Genomic DNA, 13,687 nt, shown 5'->3' with positions numbered 1-13,687 from the left:
CTTGATTGTGAAGTTGTTTGTTATTTTATACAACGGTCCACAGCTTGTATGCCATTTCCTTCATAGAAGTAACCCATTTTATGTTCATAACAATACAGCCAAAATGAAATATAATTTACAGTCAGATTGTGAAGACATGTTCTCTTCAAGCCAAGAAGAACTTAATATTGGAACAGTTTAAACATTTTAACCTTTTTATTGTATATATCCAGTTCCTTTTGAGCTGCCGTGCTGACTACAAACAATCAGTAAATGTTTGCAGTCTTGTGGGAACATACGAACAACGTGTGGACCATCTGGTGGACATTTTTAAGTTGGCATGAATGTAACACAGAAAACGTTTCACTGAGAACCTTGGAACAGCAACCCCCCCCCCCCCATTTAAATTCTTTTAAATTGCTTAATTATATTTTAAACTTACTTTTTTTGAAAAAGTATGTACATTTTGGCTTGTAATATACATTAGAGATGAAGTGTGCCTTTGCACTGTGTGTTTATGTACAGTTCGTAATAAAGCTAATTCTTTTGTATTATTGATTATAAAAAATGTTATTTCTTTCTAATTGTATTGAAGATACCGATTTAAATTGTTATATTAACAAGGTTTTAGACATTAGGACTTTAGTTTTTTCTCGTTGGAAAAATGACTAATGTTAAAGCCTCACAACATATTTGTTTGAAATATTTAATCATAAAAGTTGTATTACACTTATTCTGAAACATCTACCCCAGTGATTTCATCCTGATCTATACATCAGTCACATGGAAATCAAGCAGTACCATTTTGCAGAAACAAGTTTAAAACAGTTAAGTGATAACCTTTCCAAAACATTTTAACCTAAGTACTCTACAAAAATCTCCTCAGATACCATCACAAAATGTCACTACTATTCATTGCCCTCGTAAACATCGAATCCCTCACTATTCCTGAGAAACTGCAGTGGCTTGGTATCTTTAAACAAAAAAACATTTCTTAGATTTCCTTCAAAGCCTTTTGAAAACAACCCAGAAGTAACAATTGATACATTTCTGTACACTTCAAACCCCCCAAAGTAAAGCTGACCTCCGTAGTTTAAAGCCACGTAACGCTCAAATGGATCTAAATCTTGGAGGACTCTCTCATTGTCCACCACCACCTGGATAATTGTGCTGTTTAAAGCTAGAGAGACATTGTGCCACGTGTTGCAGCACAGTGTGACATTTCTGAAAGTTATTGGCAGGGAAAGCCTCTCCCCAAGATTTACAGCAACTTTGAGGTGTCCGTTTTCAAGTCCCACCGCGAGGTAGTCGTCATCTTCATGTTCAGCCTTCCCCATCCACATTACCAAACTGTTATTCGAGCTGCTTTTAAAGCTGAAAGAAACCTGTGTGTATTTAAAATTCCTCGTGTTGTATCTCGGGTCCTGGTATTTAACATATGAGCTTCCCACAAACTTGAGAGTGTCCGTGGCTATTTCTGAGTCGCAGTACCTCCCACCCAGTCCCAAAGGGCATATGCAGCGGTATGAGGGGACACCAGATGGGGCACATAAGGAACCCCGTTTGCAGACGTGGTTTAAACAGCTTACAGACTGGTTACACACAGAGCCAGTCCAAGATGGCGGACACACACACATAAATGAGTCACTTCCTGTTGACCTGCAGTGTCCTCCGTTTTTGCACACCTTATACCCACAGGCGGTCCCATCCCAGTCCCCCACATTTGCTCCACTTATAACCCCCATCTCTGTTAACTCCAACTCTTCTCCGTTCAGTATGAGTTCTCTTAAACCCCCAGTGAAGCCCACCGGCTCCTTTTCTGTTGCATCTGTGGAGACGAAGCTTAAGGTTGACACGCCCCCGATGAAGATGTCGGTAGCAACATCGAGAGTGGCCATCCCCCCAGTCACATTCTCTCTAGTCTCCTTGTTGTCCAGACTGAGGAAGCCTTGGTGACCGACCCGGCCAGCCGTCACCGAGTGCCAGGTCCTCCCACGTGAGTCCACTGGCTCAACAGACTGCAGGATGTGGGGGCCATCCCCCAGATTGTACCGCAGCTGGACAAACCCCGATGTCAAGGAGAGGCACAAGAAGTCTCCTGTTGGAAGAAAATAAAATGGTCATACTTTTCAGTTTTAGTGATGTCCCTCTGTTAAAAAGTCAGTTCACCTACTGTTTTTGTAGTAGAAAAAAAGTACATTTGACAGGTTTACGTCAGTTTTCGACCAAATTCACAAGAACATTGTTTGTGGAAACTACTGATTGAAAATGTAAAGTTAAAAGGCTCTGAGATACACAATTACCTCTTCTTTTGACATTGACTCCTTATGACGTATTAAACTATTACTTTTTTGGTAAAAATCTTTGTGACTTTTATACGACGACATTGTCATGAACTACTATACTATTTTTGTAATATACCATGACTTTTTATGCTTTTATTTCATCACACTAGACACTGTTTTGACACATTATTAGTGAGGTTACAATATGATACAAATATGCTAGATTTCAGATGTCTTTTAGCATGGAATACTTGCAGTTTGAAGAATAATTAAAGCAACTTTTTGACATGCCAATACAGTATTATGGGTTCCAATTTGATCTATTACTCAAAAGACTGTTTTTATAAAGGTAAGATAAGATAAGATAGAACTTTATTGATCCCAATTTGGGACATTTTTGTAAGTGCAATGTGTATATCATTACTTTTTTATTACACCGTGGAATAAAAGGATCATTGGCATATATAATGTTTGCCATCGTGGCAGAACATTGAGAGAAAATATATAGTAATCCTGGATATCAACACACTCACATTCTGCACCGCAAATGTAATATTTATTTTATCAAAATAAAGCAGGATATTAATGTCCTCACCAGATCTGGCACTGAGGTGCTGTGCAGTGTAGACAAGGATGCCATCAGGTGATAACGGCTGGAACTGCAGCTGCAGAACAGTCCTGTGTCTAATGCTCATAGGTGGGAATGACATCCATGAAGACTGGTTACCGCTGAAGAACGGATCACTGATGGTCACAGCTGTCACAGGCAGAAAGATACAGCAGTTCAATAATTGAAAAGTGAAGGTCTTGTGTTAATAAATAAATAACACACACATATAATGATAAAGTTAAGGTTCAGTGGCGCAACCTTTCTCGCAGTAGAGCCCTGCGGTCCCTAGGGGGCACTGGCAGGTATATCCATTGGGCAGGGGGATGCAGGTGGAGCCATGGGCGCACAGAGGAGGGGGGGTGTGCTCCACATCACACACAGACACCGTCTCAGAACAGAGTGCTCCCTTCCATCCAAATGGGCACTGGCAACTGCAGACGGACACAGGCAGGCTCTGTGAAAAGCTTGTAAACGCTGTCATTCCTTTCGCTATACTTGTACTGTGTAACTGAGTTTCTATAGCCTACTGATGTTGAGTCTCAAGGGACTATCAAGAACAAAAACATTGTCGGGGTGAATCCCTGTCATTCATAAAACCATTCACAAGTGGATTTGGTGCAAGTAATCAAAATGATTATACCAAATGTTATTTATTTTGTACTTACTACACAGATGAGCCAGAGTCCACGCATGTCCCCCCATGTCTGCAGTGAACATGAACACAAGGGGTGACTCCACACTGACCCACGCTGCGCCCGAAGGCTGGATGTCCCGCAGGCTGGCCCAGCACTTGGAACTTTCTGTCTCTTCTTGTGCGAAACTGCACATCAAAAATGCACCCTTTGGAAAGGACAAACACACACACTGTAAGTCAGAGTACGTTTTTTGAGGGGATAATCAGAGGAAACAGAACATTTTCAATTTTCCCTGTATGAGGTTTAATAGAGGACAAACTAAAATGTGAATATCCTGAGTTGGATTTCAAATAGAACGAGTGAAAAAGGGACAACTCAACTTAATTTGTTAAATGGCTTTTGGATCGTGTGACACCACAGGGGTTAATATCAAGTATACATACTGAATTCCTCTTGAATTTGATGGAATAAATGATCTGCAGTCTCTGCCGTACACATCCAAGATGTCCGAGTTCTTAAATCCAATCTCTTCCCCCTGTCATGATGCATCTCCCTCATCATATTTGCTTTTTGCTTTCATAATTCCATTTTACCAAGACAATATTTGCTTTGGCCTGTACCTGCGGAGCACTGGGCCTTCTATAAATACAAGGCCTGAGCACAAGCCATGGAGTCATCTGCACACGCTGACTCCCATCTCTCTGCTGCATTAGTCATTGGCATAAACAGGATGCAGGGAAAATGTCATGCTCATTCATGAATATTCATGGCATGATGCTGTCTTCTTGGCAGACTCAAGTGATGGTTGCCGAGCTGCAAACATCCAAAAGCGAAGCAGATTCATGAGGTAGATTATTAAAGCTGGTTATGTTTTGTTTTGCTGCTCTCATGACTCTTATTACAAAGAAATAAGAAACCAGAAGAGCCAAGTCTGGCAATAATACATGTGAGAGAAAAACATGTGCAAAGTGAATTTGCATTTAATTTGGATTTACCGAAAAAAATGGTTTCAGAATATTTTCTATTTCGTTCCTGTGGCAATCTTTAAAAATAAAATGTACCACCATGCCAGTCATGTTGCAGTCATCATTTTATAATTTCATTCAGCAATTAAGGCCAAAAGCTTGTTTTGACCACAAAATGTTGACAGTTCATCCTTGGGTGGACATTAATGAAACATTTGAAGAAATACCCTTAAGGCGTTCATGAGAAAGGGAAGCAGAAGGTCACAGCAACCTTTACCTTTCGACCTTTGGCCACCAAAATCCAATCATTTCCTCCTTGAGTCCTAGTAAACGTTGGTACCAAATTTGAAATGTATCGCTCAAAGCGTTCCATATCACATTCACTAGAATGTTTTCTATCAATGAACACAGGGATATACGCATGTACAACCCCATTTAGTTTTTTAGCACTGGTACTGACCCTCAATATCTTTCAACAAGTGTGATCAAAAAATATATGCATGATTTAAAAACACAAGCCTCCTCATTCCATGTTTTTTGATCAGCAGCTCAAATAGAGTAACTGATTTTTTCCCCCGACCCAGCAGCCGCAGTCCCTCCTCTGCCACCTTTCCAAAGGGGAGTGTGGATCTGTTGATAACTGGGAGTGAAGTGCATTATCAGTGTGTTCACTGCCAGCCATCATGATTAGGGCTCCAGGAAGGTCACACAGATCTGATTAGACGCTCATGAGTTCTCATTACATCCCGAGCAGAGAGGTTATGGTACCACCAGCGTCGCCTGACTCAGGTAGTGCTCACCATTACAGGGGAGTACGACAAGCTGATACAGCACCGCCTGACTAATGCTGTACCATAGCTGAGTCCATTTTGAAAGGTTTATTTGGCGGGCAAAAAAAATGAATTACATAATGATAAACGAGCAAACACACAAAATCGCTCCAGTCCTTAAATACAGAAAAGCTCTTGTTCATAAATGGATTAGCCATGACATCTTATAATAACCAGCTTCATAGCTGTAGTGCAGAGACTGCTGAATCTGGTTATGATGATATTCATAGCTGTTGTCATCATTACGGTTATGGCAATTTTGCTCCACAGCCCCGAGCATTAGCAGCACAATGAATGCTCTCCTGAATACAATCCTACATGGGGTAACCTGAGAGAAAGCATAAAAGATGTTGATGATCACAAAGATAATTTGTTTGGCAGCCTTGTTCATGTGACTTATCAGCAGTGGAATGGATTTGCACACAACGCAAACTGCAGAGGGGTGTGAAGTGATTAAAGGGTGCAGGCACAATCAACCTCAACGCTCGGTGCAGGCCTCATACAGCAGTCCGAGCCTGTAACTCCCTTTTTCATTACACGCCTCCCCCTCTGCTTACAAATAGACCGAAATCCTTGGAGGAAGTCAAAGCACAGCTGTAATAAAGCTGTTGCTGTCTTACCCTGAAAGCCATTACGGAACCTGGATCCAAGTGGCAGGAGTTCAGGGGTGTACTCATTATATCCACCCACAAAGAGCTGGTTGAAAACATTGAGGCCCAGCAGGGGGCCTGGAGAAGATCCTGTTCTGTTACGTTGCCCGTCAACCTGAGAAAGACATTGTAAAATGTCAATTCACAAGCACAACCTTGCTGCCTCCACAGCTTTTCAATGTTGCTGCAGACTTTTTCAGCAGTGGTGGAGCAGTACTCCAGAGAGTTTAGGAATACTCTGTTACAAGTCAAAGTCCTGCATTCAAAATGTAACTCAAGTAAAGCATCAAAATATACCTAAAGTACTAAAAGTAAAAGTATGTATTATGCAAATGAGTCCATCTCAGAATGGTATATATTATAGGTTTTGATTATAGCTATTGATGCATTCAAGTGTTATCAAAGCTGGTAAAGGTGCAGCTAGTTGTAATGACTTTGTATACTGCAGGGTAGATTGTGAAATTACTCCAGGTTTAAATAAACTCAATTTTACATTTTGTATCCAAATCTGTGAAGTAACTTAAGGTAGTAACGTGTACAAGTACATGATTTAACTCTGAATTGTTGTGGAGTAGAAGTACAAAGTAGCATAACATGGAAATACTCAAGTTAAGTACTAGTATCTCAAAATTGTACTTGAGTACAGTACTTGTGTAAGTGTACTGAGTTACTTCCCACCTCTGTTTTTCAGCCACACTTAGATGATGCAAACATCCTTTTCCTGATCACTGGACCACAAATGATTTGTTGGTACTTACAGTAGCAGCCTGATGTGTTCTCAGAAATCATTCACCTTACTGTGACACCATTTACATCCTGCATCACCTACACTGGGCAGGACAGATCTCTAAAGTGTTTATGGGCGGATGTACACAGTGTAATGCATAAAAAAGGTTGGACTAAAATGCCAATAAATGAGCGGCAAGAACGGGGAAAAAAAGTAGGCTTCTGAGTTCCAAGTTAAATATCACCATCAAAATACGTGTCTCAATATACACTTTTGCTACTCTTTTGTATTATCTGGTTGATGTTAAACTGTACTTCCTTTCAGTGGTACTGTGTGCAAAGACGAAAAAGTTGAATATAGTAAAAACAACATGTAAGTCAGATGGGAATAACATGAAATATTTTGTACACAAAATGCTGTTAAAGGAAATACACATTATTTCTTCCTATCCCTTTAACTATCTGGTGATTCCTTAACCTTAGGAAACCTTTGAATGATTTAAACCTTGAGGTTGGGAACCACTGTTTTCCAGAATAATTGTCGATAGAAGCTATTCTGGTGGCCCAACACCTTTCTTATTAACAAAAAGGACACCTATCAACACCAAATCACCTTCAGCCATCCGGTTCTCTTTGACCTTCCGAACGTAACGGTGTGAATGTTGGTCTGCAGGTTCAGTCGATCACTGAATATGACTGCCACGCCCGATCCAAGGTTGAATCTATGCACCACTCGGCCATTCCGCAGTCCCAAAACAAGGAAGTCATCACCATCATCGCCTGGAAGACACATAAATAGTTTGTCACAAGCACAGTAGACACGACAACTGCAAACACTGACCTTACAATTACACCATTTACCAGTCTACACCACTAAGCAGGATATGAATATGAATATATAGGGTTTGTGGGGGATAAGACGCATTGAGTACGTAGTATGCAGAACACTATGCGATTTTAAACAGCCATTAAAACATCATCAGTAATCAGTAAGACTGCATCTGTACTATAAACATACAAATACATTATGTTTGTTTGCTGCAATATTAATTATAGTTTTGTTCTATATTTTGCCTCCTCTGCTTGTTTAATTACGTGTACCTTGATGACTGCCACCCAATAATTAAATATGCCACTTCATTAAACCAATCATCATGCGAATTATTCGTTTTCTGATCTATTATCTATTTCTATTCTATCTTACTTTGTGCCTTTGTACCATTTCAAACAGTGCTGCTCTCTCTCCTGACAAGCGTTTCATTATTCATATTCATATTGTTTTGTTATGCCTCCACCTTGATGAATTGTACTCTCAAGAGAAAACAAGTGCATAAGATCCACAAGATCTTTTTTATTCCTTTGCCCTCTTCCTCGTTTGATGAAATGTGCCGGTGACAATGACACGGCAGTTACCTGTTACTAAGTCTGACCCTGCAGGAGGAGATGCTAATTTAAAGTGATGGCTGCTGACAGCATCACATTGCACCTGCATCTCAAAGGCTGTTGAATGCAATTAGCACTGATACTTTTGAGATGCTCTGTTCACGTGTTCGTTTTTATGCTAGCAATGCCATCTTGCTCCCTTTGAAAGTCAAGAACAATAACAGTTAGCTGTTAACAGCACCAGGATATCAACTAATTATTGGGATGCAGAAAGACTCATTATTAATGTCTCTCAGTCTGCCCAAAAATAAAATCCATTTAGGATTTAAATTGATTGGAGGATCTCAGATGAGATTGAAAATCCATTAGTCAGTGCATTACAGCAGGTGAACACTTATTTGTAAATCTTAAATGAAGTATGAAAACTGAAATCCAACTAAGGGGACGTTTCAATGTTTCTTTTCGTCTTTTCATTTGACCGGCAGAATGGTTTTAAATTGCTGTGCGGGTGTCTAAATTGAGCTCACCTTGTCCTTTATGCCCAGCGAACAGCATCAAGTTGTCTTTCACAGAAGATGAATTATTGGCCAGTGTGAACTTCAGCTTGAACTCGTAGAAGAAACTCAGGCTCGGGATGGAGGAATAAGCCACGAAAGAAGTGTAACCAAACTCATCACTTCCACTGAATCTGGCACGGGTAATATTGATGGCTGCAAAACAAACACATTTATTTTACACATTTGTGCTAAAATGGGACTAGGGGTCTTTTGTGTCTGTGTGGCTTGAATTGAACAGGCCTGATTCATCTTCTCCCTCTCAGGTTACCAAAAGATGGCACTATTGCTACACATTACATACCAAGGGTTAGTGAAATATTTCCCTTTCTGAATCTATAAGATGATGACCTGTTTTCAAACACCATCACCTCTTCAGTCCTTTTTCTATTTCCATTAGTAGCTGTTTACAAAAGCTTCTGGCAAGCACGCATCGCTTCATACCTGATGTTCACAAGGGTAGCACAATAATAACATGATATTCAATTACAATCTCAAGTTTACTTATTCAGAATGCATGGTAGATTCGATAATGCCCTCTCTTGTATCTCAGCACACCATCTCTCTATTTCATTTTTCACAAGGGACTCGACGTAATTTCCCCCCCCCCCCCCTGCTCGTAAAAAAATGACATGATGTGCTGTTGTTATTTCAGCAGTGAGGATTCACAAACACAAATGCTCTTCTTCAACACCTTGCATACTCTTCTGCAGCCCCAGGCTACGGCTAAGAAGGGCTCAGAGCTCCCCTCTGCGACTGCCCTCCGCTCTGTGTGGTTGCTAAATTATTAATAAAGCAGAGAATGCTTCTGTTATCGTATCCAGAGTGGTAGAGCTGCATCTGCCTTTTGTTTCCCTCAAATGAGTGTTGCAGCTATAGGTAGTTCTCACTTAGCTGTTTTGCGTGTTTCAATTGATGTTACACATGATCATTGTAATGCCCTACAATAATAACAACTGAGCTCAGATTAGATACAAACATGTGAGCCATGATTACAAAGATAAAGGACCTTGGATTTGTTCATAAGAGGCTATTTACTTTGTTCATGGACACACTACCCATGAGCTTACTGTACAAATAAAGTCCAAACCAATCTAAACTGATATTTGCAAATATTAAAAGACCAGTAATAAATAAGAAACTATTTTGATTTGATATTCTGTTATTCAGTAATGGTTTTCTATCAAATAAGAGTTTGGGTTTTCGCATTTCTGATTAGCTGATTTATTAAGGAATGAAGTGCCTTCTAGCATCTTTGTCATATTATATTTGTACAAGCTTAAGTGGTTGGTATAATATCACAAACTGTACTATTTAATTAAATCTAGCAAAACAGATATGCTAGTTATTAATTAATTATCAATATTGTTTAAATAATAGTAGAAATTGTTATCTTCTAAATCTTAACTTCAGGTGCCACAGTTTGTAATGTTGCTATATTACGTTTTTTTTTAATGTATTTAAGTAGAAAGGGTCAAGCTTACAAGAGAGAGACAGAAAGTTTAATCCAAATCACCCTGACTGTCTCCATAAAAACTGAGCATCAGAAGTTTCAGAAAAAATCTAAATGTAATTGCATTTCTTTTACATGGATTTATCTTTTGCAACTGATCAAATAAAGTTCAACATGTGAGAGCTATCCTACAGGCAGGTGGAATATAATACAGTCTCTCTAATCCTGTTAAAAGGTTGATTTTAGCATCAGTTACTTTTAGGTGAACCGAACAGCTTTCATAGAAAATCACAATGGTCTATATCCCTCTTGTGATGAAAAGGTAAATAGGAATTCAGAAATAAATAACTGAGTACATTTTTAGGTTTTCGTCCCACATGTGACTAATTGAACTGAAGCCACCAGCATAATGAATAATGTATACTGATATAATTGAGGTTTGTTGCTATATATTTGAGTGTTCAAGCTTCTATTAGAAAAACCCATCATTGCATTACACTTCAGAATGAGGTTCAGTGCTGGTGAAAGTCACGTGGTTGCTGAACATATTTCTAACAAAGAAGCTCATGGACTGTAGCTGTGAAATGCATCCATCTATGGATTATAACTTCACACTCCGTCAAATGGTATCACCTTACATTTACACTGCTGGGTATTTGAGTAATGTGCTGCAAACCAAAAGGAGCGGCGGAAGAAAAACAGAATGACATGCGGCGCCAGTCAGACTGTGAAACGCATTTTGACAAAAATGCATGTATATGGTCTGTATGGTGTGCATCTTAGCTGTCACAGTGCAGCTGGGAAACAACAACTCTCCTGAGTGCGAGATACACTACTAAATTATTTTCAATCTGGGAACAATGCAAGGTTAACAGAAACTTTGCTAAATCAATACTCAACTGCAGTGCTGATTCTGAATAATGCAGGATAATGCTGAAAATGGATTGTTTGAAATATATCTATGAAAATATGATGAAATGTCTACACTGTTTTTTGACTGTTGAAAGCAGTGTTCGCATTGTTTTTCTGCCAAAATCTTTTCTTCGCATCATCCCTCCCTGACTTGGAACATCCTTTTATTAAAAATACCATTGTAACTCAATATAAATGGCCAACATCTCATATGTTAGACAAAGAGGATAAACTATTCTTGGATTCGAGAAACAAGGAGCCGTAGTACTCGAGGTGTATGTCACATGTGGCAATTATTTGTGTCTTTTAATTCTAAACACAAACAAACTAAACATGAATCTTTAACATGAGGTATGGGCAACTTGTATACTCAGGTTCACCATTAGTGATTCTGAGTGAAGTCATTTTGAATATTCATTCATGTTTAATGAGCACGACTCTTGAGGCTTTTCAGCATCAATAGCACTTATAGTCATCTCTACAGGCTGGCTCATAGACCAAACCAATCCATTAACCTGCAGGTGGTAAAATCTTATATTTAAAGAAAACATCTAGCTCTTTAAAGTGTCCCTGCTGGACATGCAATTTTAGCTTTGTCTCAAATAAAGGGGAAAAAAACAGGCAAACTTCAGCTCTGATCTCATCTGTAATCAGGATTAAAATTCAAATGTCAGCCATATACTTAGTTTGACACTGGAAGGTTATCTTTTCCGTTCGGGATGTAGGTGTTGAAGGTCTGTCAGAGGCTGTGGCATGGCTGAGCGACTTATATGCCAAGCACCCTGCTGCTCCTAGAGTCAGGTTAGTCAAGCAAAACCCTTTTGTTTCTTAGAGCCACTGACTGTGAAGCCTCTCTCATGGCATTACTGTTAGAATAGAGACCTTAAAAAGATCATTAAATATACTATACTACCAATAACAATAAAATATAATTAACAATATTCTATACCTTCTTTGGTTATCCCAATTTGGATTAAACAGCAGTCTACAGATAGGTAAATGCTAATGTTAACATGCTAGCATAGTCAAAATTACATTGCTTTAAGTGTTGATTTTAAAGCAGGTATGTGTACCATTGTCCCCATCTAAGTTTAGAATTTGCCGATTAGCATTTAACATAAATGGGAATGTTGTTACTACATTATGTTGTCATTAAGCAAAGTATTGGACAAAGATTTTAACGTGTTAACGCTGGCGGTGCCAGAGGAAAAGTCATGGGATCACCAAAGTCGGAGGGACTCTTGCTCTGTGGACATTTAAAAAGAACTTGATGGCAATCTTTCCAATATTTATTTATTTACATCCATCTGACATTGCCGTCCCCAGAGCCATGTTGCTAGCATGGCTAAAAATACAGCACGTTTTTCAAATTCAACAACAGTTGTCCAGTATGGCATCCTTTGTTTTCTGCTAATCAGTTATCCAGCAGTCCTTGAATAAATGCAAAATGTAGCTGTGTATTTTCAATGTCTTGGCTTATTAAGAGACTTTATATAACAGCATTATTTGAGTTTCACTATACTCAAAAACAGAGTATTTAAAACAGTATAGAGTCCGCCACAGAAATGTGTCTTCCTATTGTTGAATAATTTCAGGACTATTACAAACTGATCAAAGGATTGAAAAATATATTAGTGTCAGTCTGCAAATGACCCTTCATCAATTACTTGCTCTGAAGTTGTGTGATAGAAATAAGAAGTTTATGTTTCCATCCATTTGTGTTATAAGTTAGTCTTTGATCAAATGGCGAAAAAGTGACCACAGATGGGCGCAAGTAACAGTAAGCGAGATTATTAATAACATTGCTGGCAATGTGAGAACACATGAACACCCTGCTGTTCAGGCAGAAACTTGACATTTTGTGAAGAAAAAAAAAGTTGTGAAGAAAAGTTGCTTTGAGTCACACGGCTAAAACTACAGTAGCAAGAAATTAAGATCTTATGAACTAAAAAGGAGTAATTTGGGGTATTCAGAAAAGAGGCATAGAGTTTTCCCTTGATTATCTGACTATTGCTGGAGGAAGAGGTTTCTGCCTTTTCAGCACAATTTAGTTTCATTAATCCCTTTACTTAACAAGAAGCTCCTATTTTACCAACTGCTCAGGGCTCTAATTCACCAACTGTTTGCAGATCAGCCTCTTTATAGGCCTCTGTGTGGAGCCCTTCTCTGTAGCACTCACGTTCATCACACAGTAGACCTTGTCTTCCGTACGGGCAGAGACACACGGCCTCCAACGGAGACTTTGGGATGCATGTTGCTCCGTGACCGCAGGGGTTGCGCTCGCAGGCGTTGAACTGGCACAGTCGGCCTGTGTAGAGCGGGGGGCACTCACAGAACCAGTCCTCAGCATCACTAGACGTGTAGACATAGAGGGAGGCATCATTAGGACAGAGGTGAAAATGGACCATGACATTGCAGCAACATGTCCAGTGGCAACACACACAGAGATAAGTGATAGAACACCCTGTGATGCATGGAAAGAACCTGAAAAGATGTTACAAATAAATGTGTCCAGCCTGATCTTCCTTGTGATATATATATGAGATCTGCTGAAACACTTGAAATGGAGTGAAAATGTGGTGGAGAAAAATAAGAAGTTATGGAGTTATTCATCTTAGCAGCTGCTGCAGAGGAAGACATGACTTCTTTCGGTGAAGGTAAACACCAACGCAGCCTGAAAAATAACAGCAGAAAGCAGAGATTAG

The 13,687-nt window shown here is 39.4% G+C and overlaps 1 protein-coding gene across 1 annotated transcript in view; it reads right to left on the bottom strand.

Moving 5' to 3' along the window:
• Positions 1–718: 718 nt before the first annotated feature.
• Positions 719–13,687, bottom strand: part of eys (eyes shut homolog) — a 149,361-nt gene continuing 136,392 nt past the window's right edge. The window contains exons 43-50 of the mRNA XM_034152200.1: positions 13,162–13,334; positions 8,591–8,773; positions 7,294–7,460; positions 5,925–6,069; positions 3,540–3,714; positions 3,133–3,305; positions 2,860–3,021; positions 719–2,077 (exon numbers count right to left, since the gene is read on the bottom strand). Coding sequence (XP_034008091.1) covers positions 888–2,077; positions 2,860–3,021; positions 3,133–3,305; positions 3,540–3,714; positions 5,925–6,069; positions 7,294–7,460; positions 8,591–8,773; positions 13,162–13,334 — 2,368 coding nt within the window. The 3' untranslated portion in view covers positions 719–887. The remainder of the gene's footprint in view (positions 2,078–2,859; positions 3,022–3,132; positions 3,306–3,539; positions 3,715–5,924; positions 6,070–7,293; positions 7,461–8,590; positions 8,774–13,161; positions 13,335–13,687) is intronic.

Source organism: Trematomus bernacchii, unplaced genomic scaffold, assembly GCF_902827165.1.
Source record: "Trematomus bernacchii unplaced genomic scaffold, fTreBer1.1, whole genome shotgun sequence".
In the NCBI taxonomy this organism is placed as follows: Eukaryota; Metazoa; Chordata; class Actinopteri; order Perciformes; family Nototheniidae; genus Trematomus; species Trematomus bernacchii.
This window is presented reverse-complemented; position numbering and strand designations above follow the sequence as displayed.